A 21,037-nucleotide genomic window follows, 5' to 3' on the forward strand; every position below is an offset into this window, starting at 1 on the left:
AGATCCTTGAACTCATATTTTGCAATTGGCAAAACCGATCATGAAACCTGTGTGTTAGAGAGAGACAGAGCGAGAAAGAATGAAATTGTTTTCTTGATTCTGACTATAATAATTATACGATCTAATTGAGATTTTACACTCTAGAACATATAGTCATCCTCTACGATTCTGCGTTTTTGGTTTTATCGTATCTTTAAAAATGTGGATGCCACAGATTTTCGTCCATTGTGGGGGCGGAAGTGGGCGGGGCGAAGTTTTGAAATATTTTTGTAGCAGTGACGTATCACAGAAGTCCTGATATAAAACGTCGTTGCTCTAGCTCTTATAGTCTTTGAGCACTAGGCGCTGAAGGGGACGGACAGACGGACAGACAGACAGACAGACAGGGCTCAATCGACTCGGCTATTGATGCTGATCAAGAATATATATACTTTATGGGGTCGGAAACGATTCCTTCTGGACGTTACACACATCCACTTTTACCACAAATCTAATATACCCCAATACTGATTTTGAGTATCGGGTATAATAAGGCTGTTCAGCGAGCAAAACATACTTAAATTGAAAGATTCAAAGAAATAGTTTCTCATTTACATATTTGGAGTGTTTCACTTACGCTTACGGTAGATACATATATACTTATGTTTTACATTGGCTTTAATTTTTAAACATATACATACATCATACATCGTCGTATCGTTATTGAACGCATCAAATAAAATAATATCGTTGCTTATTCAATTGTCATTTCATTAGTCATTACTTTTCCTACTCGATTATCGATTACATTACCGCTTAGCAAACTAAATAAATGAGAAGCCGTTCGAATTTTCATTAAACATTCTGTTTTGCAAAGCAACTCAAAACGTTTCAAATATTCTTCATACGAGTAAAAGTAGTACAGTACGTATTAATATCTAAACTTTTGATTCATTTCCTTTTGTGAGGGATTTGGTTTAGGAATGTTTTGTTTCTTGTTTATATTTTCTCGTTTTCTTGTTTCTTTTCATTAGTTTTAATTGCAATTTGGATTTGGATTTGATTACCTTTTTCAGGGGTATTTTGTAGAAGAAGAAGCCTTGGGACAAGTATAAAAAATATCAACTTTTGCTTTCCATTTCCACATCCGCCAGAACATCTGCCCGATTCCTACGAGTATTTCCTATATGCCCTAGTTCTCTTCTCCTTCTCTCTCTGTCTAGCTGTCTTCTTGTAATTTCCTTAATTCTCTTTCTCTTCTCCATTTGCTTTCAAAGACGGGTACAACAGGTACAACAACAACAATTAAACGCTACACTAAGTCCAGATTACAGTTCCATCTACAGACTCAAGAACAGTGTTAGGAGTAGCGTCATACAAGCAGATCCTGCTGTTGCTATCGATCCCGCTGCGTTCACTCCGAAACCGGCCAGCGCCACATCATTGCCGGGATTCGAGGACATATTCTCGGGCGCCTCGTGCGAGTTCACCTCGTTGCTCCCCGGCAAGTCGTGCAGTGTTTTCTCCAGGTTATCGGGACCCGAGTGCTTCTCCCTCATGTGCTTCACATGTACCAGTGGAGGCTCGTTTATGGGTGTCGGCTCGTTGGTGCTGGTGGTGGTCGCATGTGTTGTGGTCGAGGTGGAGGTAGTCGTTGTTGTTGTCGTTGTGGGCACAAGCGTGCCGTTTTCAATCCAGTAGACGGGGCTGAACTCCAGCTTCACTTCCTTCAAGTAGCTCTTGCGAACCTGTAATAAACGCAATAATAAGACCTTTCTAGTCAAGGTAGGTAGTACAGCCTCCGCTGTAGGCCCTGATAACTTGCATCGGCGCTTATCTTCCGGGAAACACTCTCATCGCTGCCGTAGTAGAAGGCAAACAGTTTGGCAGTGTATGGCGCCTCCAGGGTCACATAGGTGCCACGCAGCGTCATATTGATGGCTGTTCCCGGCCACAGTTTGGTCTGCACCGCCTTGTTCTCGAACCGCTTCTCGCTGGTCTTCAGGGCCCAGTTGATTTCCGCTGGGATAATGATATCCTTTTCGAATATTTTTGTGGGCAATCCGCGCGCCACACCGTCATGGGATCCCCAGTACTGAATATAGTCGAAGCTGTAGGGCATCACGGTCTCCACGGTGCTGTACTTGTCGCCCAGATTCTCCAGTTTGCCAGTGGCTGCCGTTGGAAGAGGAAGGTTAGGTCACAGGCCACATCCCGAACGGAAACCAATGGTCTACTCACCCAGCTCGGTTAGGTTCTGTCGCAGGTCGGTGCGTATGCGGTCCAGTTTGATGTCCCGCAGCTCGTAGCGGAACGGCTCCGTCTCGATCAGCACTTCGCCATCGTCGTAGTACTTCTCGCGATCGTTCTCGATGACCATGATTTTGCCCAGACCCAGGGGATCGAGGCGACCCAGGTTGAAGTCTGCGCCCCAGTGGGTTGCGATGCCCTCCGAGTTCGGCTGATGCGTGGCCCGATGGCGGCCAATGAACGAGTCGTCTCCAATGCGAACAGCGCCCACTGGGACGCCAGCATCGAACTTGCGCCAGTGCTTCCAGCCGACCTTGCCCAGGTGCCCCTTGTTCATCAGGACGTCGAAGTTGTCGTACTTTCCGTGCTGGTAGTGGGCCGCCACGCACCTGTGGCGCTGCAGGATCTTCTCGGTGTGGCCGGAGGTGTGCACCCCGTCGATGGTCACCCGGCAAACATAGATCGGATATTGCTCGTCCTCCGTGATGTACTTTCCGCCCTCGACGGCGAACGACAGCTGCGTGGCATCCTTCGGATCGTAGCTCTCCCAGACCAGGGTGCTCGAGGTGACCAGCTGGCCCAGCAGCGAGGAGGCGTTCTTGTGCGTGAGCACTGGGTGCACATTGGCCTCGGTGGGCGCCAGAATGTGTCCCAGGGCCAGGAGGCAGCCAAAAGTGATTAAGCTACTGCTGGCGGCCATTTTGCTGATTGGACTTCGCTGTTGGTGGACCCTGGCTTTCGTCATTCCAGTTTGTGCCCCAGTAAGGTGGAAAGCGATCTGAAAATGAAACAAAAGAACCCCAAGACATTATTCACATATCTTTTATCCATGCCATCGGCTGAAAGACCACTCCGGAAATTAACTGACAAAACTCTCTACCGAAAACTTGGCTTAGTGACACTCGAGTGTGCCAGTCCCAGCCCCAGTCCCAGTCCCAACACTCTGTCCAGCGCTCTCTGGGGTCTCCTTCACACCACAACCTCCCGAAAGGGCAAACATTTGCCGAGGGCGTCCCATTAAAAGCTTAAAGGGGGATAAACAATCTGTTGTTTTTTGGGGCAAGTGGGCGTGGCGTGTCTGCGCTTAACAACTTATTCGCTTCATGTGTATATTCGCTCGCCCCTACCTCCCCCCGTTCCCAGTCATTGAAGGCAACAGTGTCGCCGCAACAGCCAGGGGAGCGGAGCGCAGCGGAGGGGAGGAGAGGAGACTGGACTGGACATGCAGTACGTCTGCTCGTTGTCCTCATGGAGAGTATTCCCAATAAATTCGTCGCAGGTTTGCTCAACTTTCATGCTGACACATGGCGTATACGTAACTTTATTACTCCATGGCTGCGAGAAGGAGCGAAGGAGACTGCAGCGGAAGTGAATGGACGCCATGTTTATTCCTTAGCAGCCATTTTGGCCAGGACAAGGACACACACAGGGACTACAGCTTGTCTCCGCCTTGTACATATTTCCTTGTCTACTCGTGGCGTAACCTCAACCGTTTGACCCTAGGTGTCTGGTACACGCTGCTACTCCACCGCCACCTGCACCCACGCCCCGAAGCAGGGCCAAAGTCACGCCACGGCACAGGGATGCCAAGCAACTTTAGAGTGTCAATAGTTCAAGTGACACGAGTCGAAATTTGAATAATGCATGAAACAGCAAGCCAGCGGCAGGGAGGACCGTCGACTGGCTCTGTGAGTGATGGACGATGAATCATTCACAATACAGCACACACTTTGTGTAGGATAAAGGCTTATATTACGAGTGGTATTCCATTCTATTCCCATTTAGATGTTTGCACTTACCCCGCCCCCCCCCCCCCCCCCGCACCCCCTTTCGAAGCACTCCCCTGTGAGGCAGTGCAAACCTGCAGCTTAAGGCACTTGCCGAATGCTCGAGGCAGCCCATCGCCGGAAGCAGCATAAAAGCAGCTCCAAACTCGCGGAATATTGACCTCTGGCGACCGCATTGTTGGCCTGTTTTTTGCGCATGCAATAAATATGCTAAAAATAGCCAACGCGAAGACCCGACCCGGCAAATTAAGCGAACCCAGCGGAGAAAATAATTTATTTCCGTTTTGCCCAGGCATCCTCGCACCCTCCGCGGTCCGCGTTTCACTCTCCTCTCTCCGCCACGCCCTAATTCAATTGAGCAGCACTGCAGTTGCAGTTGCAGTGCGGAAATCGTGCTTCAGGGTGGAGCTGAGACAGAGCCGTAGCCGTAGCCAGAGCCAGAGCCAGCGCTGGAGACGGTGAAAGTTCACGTGGCCTTTTATTTAATCAAATGCCCTGCAACTTTGTTTTGCTGTTTTCGGGGTTTTAGTTTTTGTCTGCAAGTTTAACGGGGCAACGGGGCAACGGGGCATGGGGCATGCGGCATGGTGAAAAGTCGGTGCAGGTCTGCGGGTACTGCTCGAGGGACGGGATGGCGGGACTGCGGCACTTTAATTGGATTTTATTGAACTCTGACTCTGACCCTCATGGTCACGATAGTTGCAACAAGTTGTTGTTGCTCTTGTCGCTGTTGCTCAGGCATGTGCAACACGAGGTTGCACACACAATTGTTTCAGCTGCTAGTTCGTTATGAATTATCGCTGCCATCGCCATCGTATCCAAAGCATTCTCGTACTCATTCTCATTCTCATTATGAGGGCCCGACCCGCTCTTCAATCAAACCAATTTGGCTTCGTGCTTTATGGCTTTATGGCTTTATGACTTTGACATTACAATGATCCGGCGTCCGGTGGGTTTCAGCACTTGATTTCTCACTTCCAAGCTGGTGCCAGAGTTCACTGCACTGGCGATTGCCATGCCATGCCCAGAGGCGTTTTATTGTAAACAAAAATTAATTAGAAACCCGTTAAAACGCTCAATGGCTTCAAACTTATCCCCGGGAATGTCTGTGTACGTGATGCTGCCCCAAAATCCAAATCCGAATGGGCCCGGGGCATGGGATTTTAGCCAAAAATAACTGAAATAAAAGCCCAACTCGTTCTCAGATTATCGAGTAATTGATGACCATGCCGGGGGAGTTCTGGGAGTTGGCTGAGGGTTGGAGCCGGGGCCTGTGAAATTCAATTACTATTTTCCATTTTCCATTGAAAAGAAGAAGTAAAAGTTTCGATTTCCCTTGGATCCCAGGCAGTAAATCAGGGGGCTTTTGAATAGAACACCAGTCCGTTGCTCTAACGAATAGGAAAGTAATTGCGTTGGGTTCATGGGTCAAAATTAATTGCATCGTCTTGGAGCAGAGAACAGGAGAGGATGGACCACCAATCAGTGGAATTGAGTTGACCCCAGAGCCGCTGTGGTCAAGCGGATTCCTCCGCTAAGCCATTGATTGGGTAGCTGCTTACCGCAACACTTACCAGCCGACAATCACTCCGTTTCACATCGATTAAGCAATTACCCGTAAGTCGGAGATAGTTGCATATCACAACAGTCATCTTATACCACTGATCAGTGCTCTTTCTCCGGTTCGCTCCAGTTCGAAAACTATTCGCAAATTGCATGCCTCGGCCTGTGGAAATATGCCCGAGTATGTCCGCAGTCTTTGTCTTGGCATTTCCCATCGGCTATGTCTGGTGTTTTTCAATTTTCCAGGCGACTTAATTGTTGGTTTGGATTGCGTGCCACTGGGTCAAGCCTGGTCTGGCCGGGCGGTTCAGCTGGAGCTGGAAGCTGGGTCTAATTTAGCAAACAACGCTGCCAACAGGGGACGCTCCTTCCCACGCCTTCGATTGCAAGTGCAGTCTGCTCTCCCCTCCTCTTGCCTCCCGATGGGGCAGCTCATCGGAGCTAAACGGAACCCAGCCAAGCCAAGCGGTTAAGCAGCCAAGCACTGCGGCCGGTCGGAAAAAAACCAAAGAAAAACTACAAAATCCAAGGGAAATTACTATGCTGGTGATGTGGCTGGTGCAGGAACAGTTGTTAACTTAATTAGAGTGCCTCCAGCGCAAAGGTAACTGGGGATAAGCAGCCCCGCAGAACACGTGTTCCGGCGGATACTTTGGCCGAGGTTTCGGTCCGTCTGTGGGTGCCAGGGAATCGAGAATTCGGAGCCAGCATCTCTATTGACCGAATGTTTTATGTGTACACATCACCTGCTGTTTGCACACTTCTCCTACCTGTCTCCTACTTGTCACACGCTTTTTTTGGTAACTGACCTCACGCCCACTTCAGGCGATCCGGGGAGGTGTTTGGACAGCTGTGACAACAGATTTCGTATGCCCCTTTCGCACTCCCCTGCCCCCCCACTGCCGACTGCAGACTGGTGGCTGCCCATTTGCATGTTGCATCAATTAGAGCGTCTGGAGGCGCCCCGCACAGGTTTACTGGCTACTGACACGTCGGCTGTTCAACCCCATTTAATATTGTTGCAGACTGCACGAGGGGGGCACGTGACAATGGAGAGTCCCCCACTGCCCCACTGTCATCTCTCGGCCTGTCGCCTGCCCGAACACCCAAGCATTTCCCCTGCACACAATTAATTTAATGGATCAATCGATCGCCGGGGGGAACGGCGGCAGGGCGCTGAAGTCATTAAATGAACGAGCGGGGAAGGTGTTCTAAATGCCTCGTTGGCGGCTTTCCATTAATTACCGCCACCTGGAAAGCTGGCGTGGAATACAGCCGACCAGCGTGCATAATCCACGACTGACAATATCCTCGTTACTCAGTTACTCGTTAGTCGATTACTCGCTACCTCGTTACTCAGTTACTCGGTTACTCGTTTACTCGTTACTCGGTTACTCGTTACTCACTCGGTTACTACTTACTCGGTTACTAGTTACTCGGTTACTAGTTACTCGGTTACTCGTTACTAGGTGACTCGGTTACTCGTTACTCGGTTACTCGTTACTCGGTTACTCGTTACTTTCTTCAACTGAAACTGAAATCGAATTTCAAGCCAGGTTTTCGATTCGATTTCGAAACTGGTTCCCTGGATCTCCTTAGCTTCGAAGCCAACCCAGTTTTCAATTAGTTTTTTAATAGATATCAAGTTTTTTTCAGAGTTTTATGCTAATCGCAGACTCAACTCGTGAATTTCCCTTCCAGCCAGTCAAACGGCAGGAAAACCACGAGCATTTGGGCAAAGTTTAATTAAATCGAAATTAGACAGAATTAGAAACAAATGAGCTGCTAATTAATAAATTCGTAATGCCCAATAAATTTGTCATCAATTTCAATTCGGCCTCCGGTTCCGTTCCGCCGCTTCCCAAGGCAATTAGGCGTGGAAAAAAACTTTATAAAAAATGAATCCAATGCATTCCGTGGATTTCGTAATTTATATTCATTTAAAAGGTATTTAAACAGCCCAAGATTCGTTGAAGTATTGCGAATGCACGAAATGAGGTATTTCGGTTGGCTTTTATTCGATATGGGGGCTAAGAATTCATTGAATTTGACAGCAGAACGTGTCCCAAACAGAAAGGGAAACGCCACTAGCCAAGGGCACGCACACAATGGGAAACGGAAGCCCACCATCCACCATGCACCCTGCTATCATGCACTTGTCGATGACGTCACGACCGGCTTTGAGGCTTTGAAAATATAATCTCGAGTGAAGTGTGAAGCTCTAAATGGATTGAGTGGATTGTGGATCACAGAGCAGAGCGAGTGCTTTGTGCTGCACAAGACTTGAAGACTTGAAGAGTTCTCCGTGATTACACGGATGTCATATTGCAAATGTCAACGAAAATCCAATTTACAGACGTGCCATTTGAAACGTGAGCGACTGCAAAGACGTAAAGCCTTGCGTATTGGTGGGGGCTCTGATCCCCCAATTTTGCTTTAAAGATTGTTCCACATGGCTGTCGGGGCAGCATCTCAGATGCCACTCGAGTGAAACAATCTGCTCAAGGCCATGTTGGGGGAGAGTTGCCCCAAGTGCTGTGAACCCCCTGCACTTGCAACATCTGACAATATTTCATTATAATTGCTTTTTAATTATGCACGAAAAGACGCGACGACCGTCACTAGATGGAAAAGCACTCAAAGCTCTTGAACAGCAATATTGTACATGCGAGCAGTACACACATCGCAAATCATTTTGGGGCTTGGAAACGGAGACGAAAGAGTATAATTACGGCACACAATGTATCTGTATCTGTATCTGTATCTGTATCTGACACATTGTTGTGTGCTGTTCTTACGAATATAAATTGTGTAATGTGCCAGAAATTCATATTCGTAGAGGTGTGAGATTGTATGTACGGATGGAGGTTGTACATACTTTTTTTGACGGTCAGACACCAATAGTATAGCAGGATTTCGGAACGTGTACCTCTAGCTATGCTCTAACTAGCTCGCCGGAATGTCGTGGGATCTTTCCTACTCTCCTATCTGCTATACGAACACATTCGCAAAGATGTTTTAGGTACACTTGATTTAATGTTCAAAAGGAACTCTACAAAAGAAATCAAAAAGAAAAGAATGTGAATTTTAACTAACTGGTTAATCGACTACCGACAAATAGTCAGGCTAATTCCGTCGCTTTTGGGGACCTCAGATGACTTTGACCCCTTCTCTACCCTCCCTACCTTTGTATGCCGTTTAATCGACAGCATAACCCTAATCGAGCGCATCTCTATTTGATCATCGGACTTCCTCAGGCTCTACTCAGGACAAACACGAAAGGTTTAATGTTCCATTATTATCTACTAATTATTATTTAATAATTCAAAATTTAAGGGTTTGGACTTCATGGTTTTCCAGATAAGTATAAACTTAGCATAAAGTAATTAAATAAAGAAGGAGGAAATAGTAGCAAGTTATACCTAGTTATATGTGTATATGTATATAGGACTTATGTGTAGAGAATATGGCGTAAAAGAAATTAAATTGGAAAGAAGAGAAAAATATGATAATTATATAACTAGAAGGCAAACGTGAAAGAAAAATTAGTAGCCGATACGCTTTAAATTATGGCACGGATATGGTTGTTTTATATACCGGAATATAAGTTTTATAAGACAGATATATATTTCGAAAATACTCGAGAATTCCGTTTAAGGAAGTTTCGTAACTCACTCATACTTTATACGAATTATCCGGCGCGTCCGTTGAGCTCAAGGGGCGACGTAGGAACATATTCTGAGGAAGGGAGAAAAATTATGAATATACAGGTCTTCACTTCTAATTCGGATGAAACACCGATTTTCTTTCCATTTCCATACCCGTACGACGACGATTTGCCACTCAACGGCTGATGTTAAAAAAATGTGGTTTTCATTTTCGCTAATTTCTAATTATGGGTAATTATATACATTATTGGTTTTTTTTTCTTTTTAAATCTATGTAAAGGACAGTGTATCAAGCAGTTAGCACTATCCCATCTAAATTAACATTTGAACTTAAGATCCCATCGATAAGACCTAACCGATATAACCAGACTTAACCGATGTTTAAAAGACCTAACCGATAAGGGGTTATCGATACGGGAGTCGGTTGTTGGAAGTCGAAGCAGAAAGTTGAACAAAAAGTCGGAAGAACAGACTCATTAATTGCACATCTTAAATCATACACTTTGTACTCTTTTTCGAAAAACACTATTAATAAACGATACATTATTATTAATCTTACATTTGGGGGCTCGTCCGCGTCGAATACAGAGCTCGGAGTGTGTGAAAAAGAAAAACAGAAGAAAGCAGAAGCTGATGCAAAAAGAGGATTGTTGAAAAGTTGTTAAAGTTGTTGTTTGTAGCTACATAAAGTTGTAAAGTTGTTGTTGGTGGCTATAAACATTAAGTTGAACAATCCAAATTCTGTGAGCCTAACAGTAGACACGGAGTTTAATAAAAGATCGGTCGTTTAAATCGGTTGGAAAATTGTGAAATTCATTGTCGCGCCGCAGCGTCGCCTTGTCCGTGCGCAGTACGTACGCAAGCAGAAAAAACACGCACAGACACGTTGTGTGTGATACACACTTATAAACAGAAAAGACAAGCACTCGTCGGGTACACAGACACAAGTCGAAAAGAGCCGCAAAATGATGCAAACACCGCCGCCGTTGCACTGGAAAGAGAGAGAGAAGGAAGAAGCTGTACCAGGAACGTCGCGCCCGAGTGCAAACGAGATGGAAGATTTAGAAAATGCGGAAAACAATACTGATGACAAGATTGATCAAATGATAAAGTTGCTAAGTTTGAAAGTGCTTTGCGATGAGCAACGAGAAATCCAAATGAAGATCGCTCCAGATAATTTTACTAAAGTTGTGAGCGATTGTGATGGAAAATCGGTTCCCATAGAAAAATGGTTTGAGATATTCGAAAAAAATGCCGACGCATATGAGCTTACTGAAAAGCAAAAGTATGTGCAGGCCAGAGGAAAAATGACCGGTGCAGCTAAGCTTTTCCTTGAAGCTGAATGCGTGTGCACCTATGAGGAACTCAAGAACGTATTATTGGATGAATTCACATGTAGCTATAACAGTGCAGACATTCATAAGCTGCTGCAAGAAAGAAAGAGGTAGAGTAGTGAGTCGATGCACGAGTACTTGCTGCAGATGAGAAAAATAGCAGCAGTCGGACATGTTGAACACGCGGCTGTTATAAGCCATATTGTGAACGGTCTGGACATAAGAAACGAGTATAAGTATGCCATGTATCGCTGTAAGACCTTCAGGGCCTTGAAAGAAGAGTTCGATATCTATGATCGTTTGAACATATCGGAGAAGAAGGGCAATAACGAACAGCATAAAACGAGTTTCAAGCAGCAAAGTGGGCAAAGCGGTAAAAAAGAATATTGCTATAACTGTGGATCAGGAGAACACAAACGCAAAGACTGCAAAGCCGAAACGAAGTGTTTTAAGTGCAATCAGACTGGTCACATTTCGCGTAACTGTCCTTATGAAGGTGATAAAGTTGATAAAGTTCGCGTCATTTTGGATCGCAGTCGCATGAAAAAAATTCAAATAAACGGCATTGTTGTTGACTGTCTTGTGGATACAGGGTCAGATGTAACCATAATCAAAGAGAGTATGTTGAAGACCATGAAAAACGTTAAACTTTTGAAGTGCACAACTATGTTGCGCGGTCTGGGTCAGATATCAACAAAGCCTGTTGGATACTTTAATGCAGAAGTTACCGTGGATAAGTTGCAGACCACACAGAAGTTTTTAGTAGTCCCCAGTAGCCAGATTGATTTCGACGCACTTTTGGGGCATGATTTCATTAAAAAGTTCCGTTTCGTCGCTGATATGCAAGGATAAACGTTTTTGAAGCATGACGCAGATCCTGTGCCAATAGATGAGCATGCTCTTATATATAATGTAACTGAAGAGTCATCCTTTGTAGCTCCGCCGCAATATCGAAAAGACGTTGAACAGATGATAAGAAACAGTTACCAAATGCCCACAGAAGTTGCAAAGCAGTCTCCAATCCAACTGAAGATAGTTCCCGACGGAGTAATCAAGCCGTTTCATCACTCACCGAGTCGTTTATCAACAGACGAAGCCAGTGCCGTAAAGAAGCAAGTCGAAGAATGGATCGAGCAAGGAATCGTGCGCAAGTCGTCTTCAAATGTAGCGAGCAGAGTTGTCGTCGTGAAGAAAAAAGATGGTACACTTAGAGTTTGCGTAGACTACAGGAAGTTAAACAGCATGGTATTGCTGGACTGCTTCCCAGTCCCGATCATGGAGGAAGTCTTGGAAAAGCTGCAGTCGGCTAAGTGGTTTACCATAATGGACCTTGAAAACGGATTTTTCCATGTGCCTATGGAAGAGCAAAGCAAGTCGTATACGGCCTTTGTTACAAAGGAGGGATTATTCGAGTTTAATAAAGCGCCTTTCGGATTCAAGAACTCGCCAGCTGCGTTCATTCGGTTCGTAAGCTATATTTTTCAAGAATTAATCAACTCTGACATTATGCAGCTTTATATGGACGACATAATTGTTTACGCCGCGTCGCCCGAGGTATGCATGAGGAAGACAAAGTTGGTCCTGGAGACAGCTGCGCAGTTTGGCCTAAAGATCAAGTGGAAGAAATGTAGCTTCATGCAGCCACGCATTAGCTTTCTGGGCCATATCATTGAGGACGGGAGAATCTGGCCCGGCAAAGAGAAGACAGCAGCTGTCAGTCGGTTTGCTACGCCCAAAGACATTAAAGCAGTTCAAGCATTTCTGGGACTCACAGGCTTTTTCAGAAAGTTCATCCCTGGCTATGCACAAGTTGCCCGGCCGCTCACGAATCTACTCAGGAAGGAAGCAGTTTTCAACATTGGCGAAGCAGAGCAACAATCGCTACAAACCTTAAAGAATCTGCTTGCAATCGCACCTGTATTACATTTATACTCACGAGAAGCGCCAACGGAACTCCACACGGATGCATCCAAAGAAGGTTTCGGAGCAGTTTTATTGGATCAGTCTGATGGCAATTTCCACCCGATTTACTATTGGAGTAAAAAGACTACACAAGCCGAGTCCAAACGTCACAGTTACTATTTGGAGGTCAAAGCTGCATACCTCGCACTCTAGAAGTTTCGTCACTACCTGTTGGGGATCAAATTTGATCTTGCCACTGACTGTGCGGCGTTTAAGCAGACAACAACGAAAGTAGATATACCCAGAGAAGTTTCCCAGTGGATTCTGTATATGGAGGACTTTACATTCAAAGCAGTACACCGCCCAGGGGACAGAATGAGACACGTGGACTGTCTCAGTCGTTTTCCGCAGACATGCATGTTCGTGACGACGGAGCTAACAGCTCGGATAAAGAAAGCACAGCAGGATGACGATTTCATCAAAGCCACAGTTGAGATCCTGAAGCAGCACCCATATCAAGACTACAAGCTTAAAGGAGGTCTTCTCTTCAAATCTGTAAATGGCAATGACGTATTGGTGGTTCCAAGGCTGATGGAAAGGGAAATCATTCAAGGATCGCATGAAGTTGGTCATTTCTCCACAGCGAAGACAATGCACTCAGTTCAGCAGCAATACTGGATTCCGCACCTTGAACGGAAAGTAAATAAGTTGATTACTAATTGTATCAGTTGTATAATTTTCAGCAAAAAGTTGGGCAAACAAGAAGGCTATCTTCATTGCATTGACAAGGGTGACACAACACTATACACGCTGCACGTTGATCATTTGGGACCAATGGATGCGACAGCAATACAAGTACATTTTTGCTGTGGTAGATGCATTCTCCAAGTTTGTGTGGCTGTTCCCAACTAAGTCAACAGGTCACGAAGAAGTTGTGAAGAGGCTGAGCGATTTGTCATTTGTGTTTGGTTTTCCCAAGCGCATAGTCAGCGACAGAGGAGCAGCGTTTACATCCAACGCATTCAGCGAGTTTCTCAACGAGAACAAAGTCGAACATGTGTGTACAACGACAGGTGTGGCGAGAGGCAACGGTCAGATTGAGCGGGTGAACCGTTCAATTTTGGGTATCATCGCAAAGCTCTCAGCTCAGGAGTCAACGAAGTGGTACAAGCATGTGCCACAGGTCCAGATGGCGATTAATTCGCATGTGCATTCTACGTTGAAGTCGTCGCCATTCGAGGTCATGTTTGGGACAAAGATGCACAGACAAGCTGAAAGTCGACTATTGGAGGTGCTCAACAGTTTAACAACGAGCGCCAAGAACTGCGTGACCAAGCGAAACAAAACATTCAGAAGGCGCAAGAGGTGTACAAGCGCTATTATGATAAAAAACGACGACCTGAGCACGGCTACAGACTAGGAGACATGGTCGCGATCAAGAGGACGCAGTTCGTCGCAGGACGCAAGTTGGCCAGCGAGTATCTAGGCCCATATGAAGTCACCAAGGTAAAGCGGAACGGTCGCTACGACGTCAGAAAGGTTGCTCAAGTCGAGGGGCCAAATATCACAGCAACGAGCAGTGACAATATGAAGATATGGCGTTTTGTCTCAGAGAACGATGATATATTATCATCTGGGACAGATGAAGATGAGCAGGAGGGCCGAATGTAAAGGACAGTGTATCAAGCAGTTAGCACTATCCCATCTAAATTAACATTTGAACTTAAGATACCATCGATAAGACCTAACCGATATAACCAGACTTAACCGATGTTTAAAAGACCTAACCGATAAGGGGTTATCGATACGGGAGTCGGTTGTTGGAAGTCGAAGCAGAAAGTTGAACAAAAAGTCGGAAGAACAGACTCATTAATTGCACATCTTAAATCATACACTTTGTACTCTTTTTCGAAAAACACTATTAATAAACGATACATTATTATTAATCTTACATCTATACAATACAAAAATAGTTAGTGCGTGGCCTAATCTTTAATAAATGGAAAATCTCACGACGAGACTCAAAACTAATACTTTGGTACATTTTCACACGACGACTATTAAACGGCAGTGTGGATCGCCGCAGAATAATGTTTTATTTTCACAGTTTGAGAGCCACTCCACACATTGCGAAGAACTACATGCGAAAGCCTTAGCCGCGCGCTTGATTCATAAGCGAGAAGGGTGACGAGTGCGGCATATTAGTTTCTCCGAATTCGCAAGAAAATCATTCTTCTCGTCTTACTCCAAAATGTACTTCAGCTCAAGTATGCCTCCACATAACTTCGGGTTTCACTCTAGTATATCTTCGGACGGCTCTTTCTGGTTTATTTGGTTGTAGTTATCGTTGGTTTATGTAGATGCTGGTTCCTGGGAAATCCGAGGTCTTTCCCAGATCTACTAAGAAATCGATGGACTTTGACGACCTCGTTCTTGGAGGGGGGGGGTCAATTGGTTTTTCTTTCCCAGTGTCGAACGTAGTAAGATTTCCAGCCCTATGATACGAGACTGTTAAAGCTGTGTCACTATTGTAAGGTCCAAATACCTTTTTTTTTTTTTTTTAATCCAAAAGGAATAATGTAGTCCACCAGAACTTCAATTTACTTGGCACGTGTTTGATTGCACACAGTTTTCAAATTCACTTGGATCTATATATTTGTATAAAAAGACACATCCGAATTCGCACAGCTTCACTATAGCAATGATCTAGCCAGAAGTTCTATTACTTGCATTAGCCCTTACTATCGGAACTTTGCCTTCCACAACCAACGGGGTAATCGTACGATTTTAGACAAAGCTTACACCTTGCTTCCCTAGATAACGGAGTAATCGTACGATGCTAAGCAAAGCTTACACATAGCTTCCACGACTAACGGAGTAATCGTATGATTTCTAGTAAAGCTTTAAAACATAACTCCCACAAATCCACGCTGCTTCTCTAAATTAGACATTAAGCTCTTCAATGGAAGCTTTAACTACTGCTCTCTTGTAATTGATCTCTTATCTTGTTTTTGTAAAGAGCAGAGTTAATGTTAAACGCGAGGGCCGTACTTCCCAAGCTGTTCTCTGGAGTTTTAGAGTCACAACTGGCCACTACACCTCAGCCAATGAAGCGCTAGTTTTAACTGGCGAAGCCTAAACGGAAAAAGGACAGTTGCCTAGTGTTTCACTTGTATGTCTTTGAGGTGAAATATTCCTAAGTTTTTACCCTGTTCGTTCTTCAGTTGATAATAGGATGAGCCCCTTCGTCTAGATACCACGGCTGAAATAAAAACCGGCGCTAACTTTGCATTGAACTTTTTAATAGCATTGCTTTGGCAGAAATTGCGGGCAAGTACTGGCTCTCCAACCTTAAACTCTACTTTCCGACAGCGTAGATTATATCGCCTAGCATTTTGTTCATGTGACTCTTTCACCTTTTTCTTTGCCGATTCGCGAATAATTTGTAGTGCTTCCGGATAACTAATGCGGCTATCCTCCGATAAGAGTCTTAAGCGGCGAAGCAACTCATAGTCTTTGCCATTCAGAATCATATTTTGTCCAAAGGTTAGGAAATAGGGCGAGTACCCGGTGCTTTGGTGAATGTTGGATCTGAGAGCAGCACTGATTTCCGGTAATTTGGTATCCCAAGTGGAATGATCCCGGCTTATGTAAGCTCTTATAGCTGCTAACACCGATCTATTGAGTCTCTCACTGGCATTCGCCTGTGGTGAATATATCGCCGTACGAATATGTTGTATCCCAAAGCGGGTTAGAAAAGCCTGAAAGGCTCCAGAAACGAATTGAGATCCGTTATCTGTTAATATCACCTCGGGGACTCCAAATGTACAGAACAAATAATTTTCGAGGTAATCGCACACCCGATTGGAAGTAAACACCCTAAGGGGGCATAGGAAATGAAATTTTGTGAAGTGATCTACGATAATAAGTAAACCAATATGCCCTTTCTTGGATCGGGGATATGGACCCAGCAAATCCATATAAAGCTTTTGAAACGGACGATCAGACACCATTGGTTTTCCCATGGGTGGTTTCAACACGGAGTTCGGGTGTTTGGTGTGACGACACACTTCACAATGAGTTACATACTCACGTATTTGCTTGTTCATTTTTGGCCAAAACAAATATCTTTTAATCTTTTCGATGGTTTTCCCTACTCCACTGTGAGCGGCATTGGGCGGATGGTGGGTGAGTTCCCTAGGAATCCACAATTTTTAAAAAAGATTATCTACACCATTATTACCCTGATCAGGTTCGGTTCTTTTGTAGACAAAATCATTGAGAATCTTCAAGTCTGGTAATTTGTCTTGCTTAGCGCGAATATTATCAATTAAGGTCATATATTCTGGTGATTTAAATTCTGCGGCAGATATATCAACTATCGGACCCTGCTCTTCCATTTCAGAAACAGTAATTTCCTCTTTACGCGATGGGGCATCCGCTACCACGTTTAGTGAGCCCTTCCGGTGCGTTATCTCAAAAGAGAATCCCTGTAGTTTTATGGCCCATCGAGCTAATCTACCAGACAACTCCTTCTGACGCATAAGCCATTGTAATGAGGCATGATCGGTTATCACCTCGAATGCCTGACCTTCTACATAAGCACGAAACTTTTTAATTCCCTTTATCACCGCTAAACATTCTAATTCCGTGACTAAGTAGTTTTTCTGAGCTTTAGGGTTTTGAGAAATCAGGAGTAGACAAAATGGGAGCTGACGTCAAGCACTGTTTAAGTTTTTCAAATGCCTGATTGGCCAAAGGGTTCCACGCATACGCTTTCGGTTTGTTTAATAGTTCTGTGAGGGCGCAACTTACCGTTGCATAATTGTCGACGAAACGACGGTACCACCCAGCAAGACCAAGGAATCGTCGCAATTGTTTCACCGTCTTGGGAACGGGGAATTCTTTAATATCTTCAATTTTACTCGGGTCCGTCTTTACCTGTCCGTATCCAATGATGAACCCCAGATACTTAATCTCACGCATGCAAAAGTGCGACTTGGCAATGTTTATCGTAAGATTAGCCTTTCGTAGGTGTACTGCAACTTCTCTCAGTAACATTAAATGAGATTCGAAATCGTCTGATAAAATTAGTAAGTCATCGAGGTAAACAAACACTCTCGTACGCAAGTTAGCAGGTATTACCTTATCCATTAAACGACAGAGGGTTTGTGAGGCATTGGTTAGACCAAAAGGCATAACTTTGTATTGATACAGCGGTCGGTTAGGTATGGTAAACGCGGTGTATTGGCGTGAAGACTCCTCTAGGGGAATTTGCCAATAAGCATGCTTCATATCGAGTCCCGTTATGTATTTGGCAGGTGGCAATCGACTGAGTATCCCATCTATATGGGGAAGGGGGTATGCATCTTTTCGGGTATATTTGTTGATCTCTCGAGAATCAAGGCATAACCTATTCTTGTTCCCTTTTTTTACTAGGACGCAATTGCTACTCCATGGACTATTTGAAGGTTCTATCACGCCCAGCTTAATCATCTTCTCTACTTCTTCGAACATCACTTTCTCTTTCGCGCGGGAAATGGGCCAATGTCGTTGTTTGACGGGTACTTCGGCATTGATTACCATAGAATGTTGTATTAGGTGTGTACGACCTAGTCCGTCGCATTCATATGACGGGAAGGTTCTTATTACCGCCTCTAATTGGTTCCTTTGTTCTTCATTTAGGGAATGCATTTTAGGCGTTTCCTTCATAATCGTGTCGTCTCTATTCTCCAAACAGCTCACAGTTCCTTCTCGGGTCAATAATTGGCATAGAAGACCGAAGTCTTTCCAAAAGTCAACTCCTAAATAAACATCTTGCTTTAAATCTGGTATGATAAAGAACTCTACTTCCGTAACTATTTTACGGAATTCAATCGGGACCGCCAGTTTGGACACTACGGTACAAGCTTCGTTGCTGGCAGTGCGTATGGTTCCCAAACACTTCTGAGATTGTGGGTGATGTGCTAAAAAGGTTGCTGCTCTCCCACCCAAACAACTAATGGTTGCTCCTGAATCCAGCAAAACCTTATAAGTTTGCCCTTTGATCATTACCTCCGTGTACAATCGGTTATCTGAACTCAGAATAACTGCTGAGACTAAACGTTTTCGAACAGATTGGACCTTTTTCCAGAACGCTCGTCTCCGGACCGTCGATCGTTTGGGCTTAACTATCAATTTAAACCACGTATTCACATTTTCTGAATCTAACTCTTTGCTCTCCATCGTTTGAGTCGCTACATCTATACCTGTACAAATTTGGTGTAGTATCATATCCGGTTTTACGTCAACTACCCCTTCGGAAAGCCCTCTTAAGGTAGTTGGTTTACTTTCGTTTAGTTGCTGTTCTTGGTCGGATGTACTGACTGGGCTCCGGTCGGTACATCCCGTTTCAAGTTTTTCGATGGGTTACATTTGACGCATCGAGGTTTATAAATATCCTTAGCACCACACCCATAGCAGAAAATTCGCCTTTCTCCTAAACAATCTTCAAAACGATGCCCTTCCTGGTCGCAGTTCCAGCATACCAGTTTCTTACGATAAATCTGCGAAACGTCTTCTTCCTCCATATCTTCATTGTCCGTAAGTATTTCTGCTACATTCGGTTTGCTGAATTTACCTTCGCTTGCGAACTTCTTCTCTCAGGCCAGTTCGATCGCTGATTTTGAGATGCAAGAGTTCATATCTGAGGGCCGTTTTTGCGTTACGTTTTAAAATGTCTACTAACTTATTTTCGCTAACCTCGTGTGAGAGCCTGGACACTAATTCTTCGACGGCCGTCTGGTAATCGTCAAACGATTCACCCTCTCTCTGTCGGCGTTTTCTAATCAACTCCCACAAGTCGAAATCATCTTTAGCATCATCGAATCGTTGTCTGAACGAGGCAGAAAAAGTTTGCCAAGAAAACTGTGGGTTCTTTCTATGGAAGTTCCAAAACCAATCGCTGGCTTTAGATGAGAAAAGCAGATGCATATTGTCACAGAGTAATTCGTAATCGTTATTTAAAGTGGAGGATGTAAGTGAACGAACCCTGTACAGGAATTCGTCGACGTGCATAGCGTCTTTGGATCCGTCAAACTTTAGTCGCCAACTGGCTAAGATATTAGCGGCCTTCCCAAGAGCTATTGCCCTGTTAGAGACATTTGGATGTGGTAATCCCCTTTCCCTTCCATTTTCTGAAGACAATGAGTTTCCTGTTATATTAGGCTCGTGATTTTGCCTCGTCGCTTGCACAGGCGTGCTATCTGAAGCTATAGTCATCCTACCTAATTGTCCGCGTAGGTTTTCTTCGATCAAATTCTTAACGAATGAACTTAGCTCCACCATCATATCTTTCTGCTCACCTTTTGTCAGGGCTTGTATAACCTCAATGGTTCTTTCCGGCATATCTCCTTCGCCCGACCTGATACTGCCCAAAGAATTATCCCGAAATTGTTGAGACTGCAACCTAGTATGCATCCCTCAACGCGATGTAGTTCCCCGTCCCTGTTTAGGCCTAGCCCCTCTTGACTTTTGATGTCCTCTCTCTGAAGCGTTTGACTCCGGGTTGGATCCCCCTTCTAACGGCACTATACCCGAACCCATTTCGGGTGGTAATTCGGCTGCTAGAGTATTCTCATCAAACGAAAGTTCCTCCGGATTCAACTCCGCCCTACATACGGGGCAATTTCTGTTATTTTTCACGAATTCTTTCATGCAAGTATCATGATACCTGTGCCCACAAGATGCAGTACATATTAGTTGACTTCTTCTTATGGCTTCTTGACATATACCACAGATCTGGGCGTCCACGTCACCCGACGCCTTGCCCCCTGGGGTACGTTGTACTGGTGACATGTTAAGGTAACCCAGTAATACGAGTTCTGATCACTAAATGTGGAAATCCCTAATTATAGGACCAAAGCTTCAATAAATTCTACAAAACTTTCCTAAATACCCAATATATGTCCTTTTCAAGCTTGACTCCGTCCGATATACGCTTTCTCTTGTCGCCGGAATATAACCTCAATGAAATCTAAATTGGTCTACGGTATGTTTATGTGGTCAGTAACCTTGGCAATGGCTAATTTCCAAATCTATATCTAGAAAATTAGACTTCCGAAAGCCATCGATACTCTTCCCTCATAAACTCTTTTGGGGTTATCCTATTATAATTTGGCCGACCTATCCGCCTTTGTGAATAGCTGTCGTATATTCGCAAATTAATTCTGGTAACAAAAAAAAATATCAGTTTCCATCCCTTGCTACCTGGCGGATTCTATTTGGTTAGGTATTCCGAAACTCAGAATCTTAAACCCAAAATTCCATCAATATCCTCCGTTACAGTAGTTGGACGGGAAGTATTAATTTTAATGTGGAATTTAAAATTGCAACGAGCAAAGTTTTTGGGGGTTTTAACCAGTAGTAACTCGTACTCTGGCCCCACGTTGGGCGCCAATCTATGTAATGTGCCAGAAATTCATATTCAGAGGTGTGAGATTGTATGTACGGATGGAGGTTGTACATACTTTTTTTGACGGTCAGACACCAATAGTATAGCAGGATTTCGGAACGT

The 21,037-nt window shown here is 44.6% G+C and overlaps 1 protein-coding gene across 3 annotated transcripts in view; it reads right to left on the reverse strand.

Moving 5' to 3' along the window:
• Positions 1–579: 579 nt before the first annotated feature.
• Positions 580–21,037, reverse strand: part of LOC117192519 (protein unzipped-like) — a 33,787-nt gene continuing 13,329 nt past the window's right edge. For all 3 annotated transcript variants that reach the window (XM_033397213.1, XM_033397214.1, XM_033397215.1), the window contains 3 exons: positions 2,221–3,007; positions 1,805–2,154; positions 580–1,727 (listed from right to left, as the gene is read on the reverse strand). In XM_033397213.1, the coding sequence (XP_033253104.1) occupies positions 1,320–1,727; positions 1,805–2,154; positions 2,221–2,974 (1,512 nt within the window). In that variant the 5' untranslated portion in view covers positions 2,975–3,007 and the 3' untranslated portion in view covers positions 580–1,319. The remainder of the gene's footprint in view (positions 1,728–1,804; positions 2,155–2,220; positions 3,008–21,037) is intronic.

This window comes from Drosophila miranda (assembly GCF_003369915.1).
Source record: "Drosophila miranda strain MSH22 chromosome Y unlocalized genomic scaffold, D.miranda_PacBio2.1 Contig_Y2_pilon, whole genome shotgun sequence".
In the NCBI taxonomy this organism is placed as follows: domain Eukaryota; kingdom Metazoa; phylum Arthropoda; class Insecta; order Diptera; family Drosophilidae; genus Drosophila; species Drosophila miranda.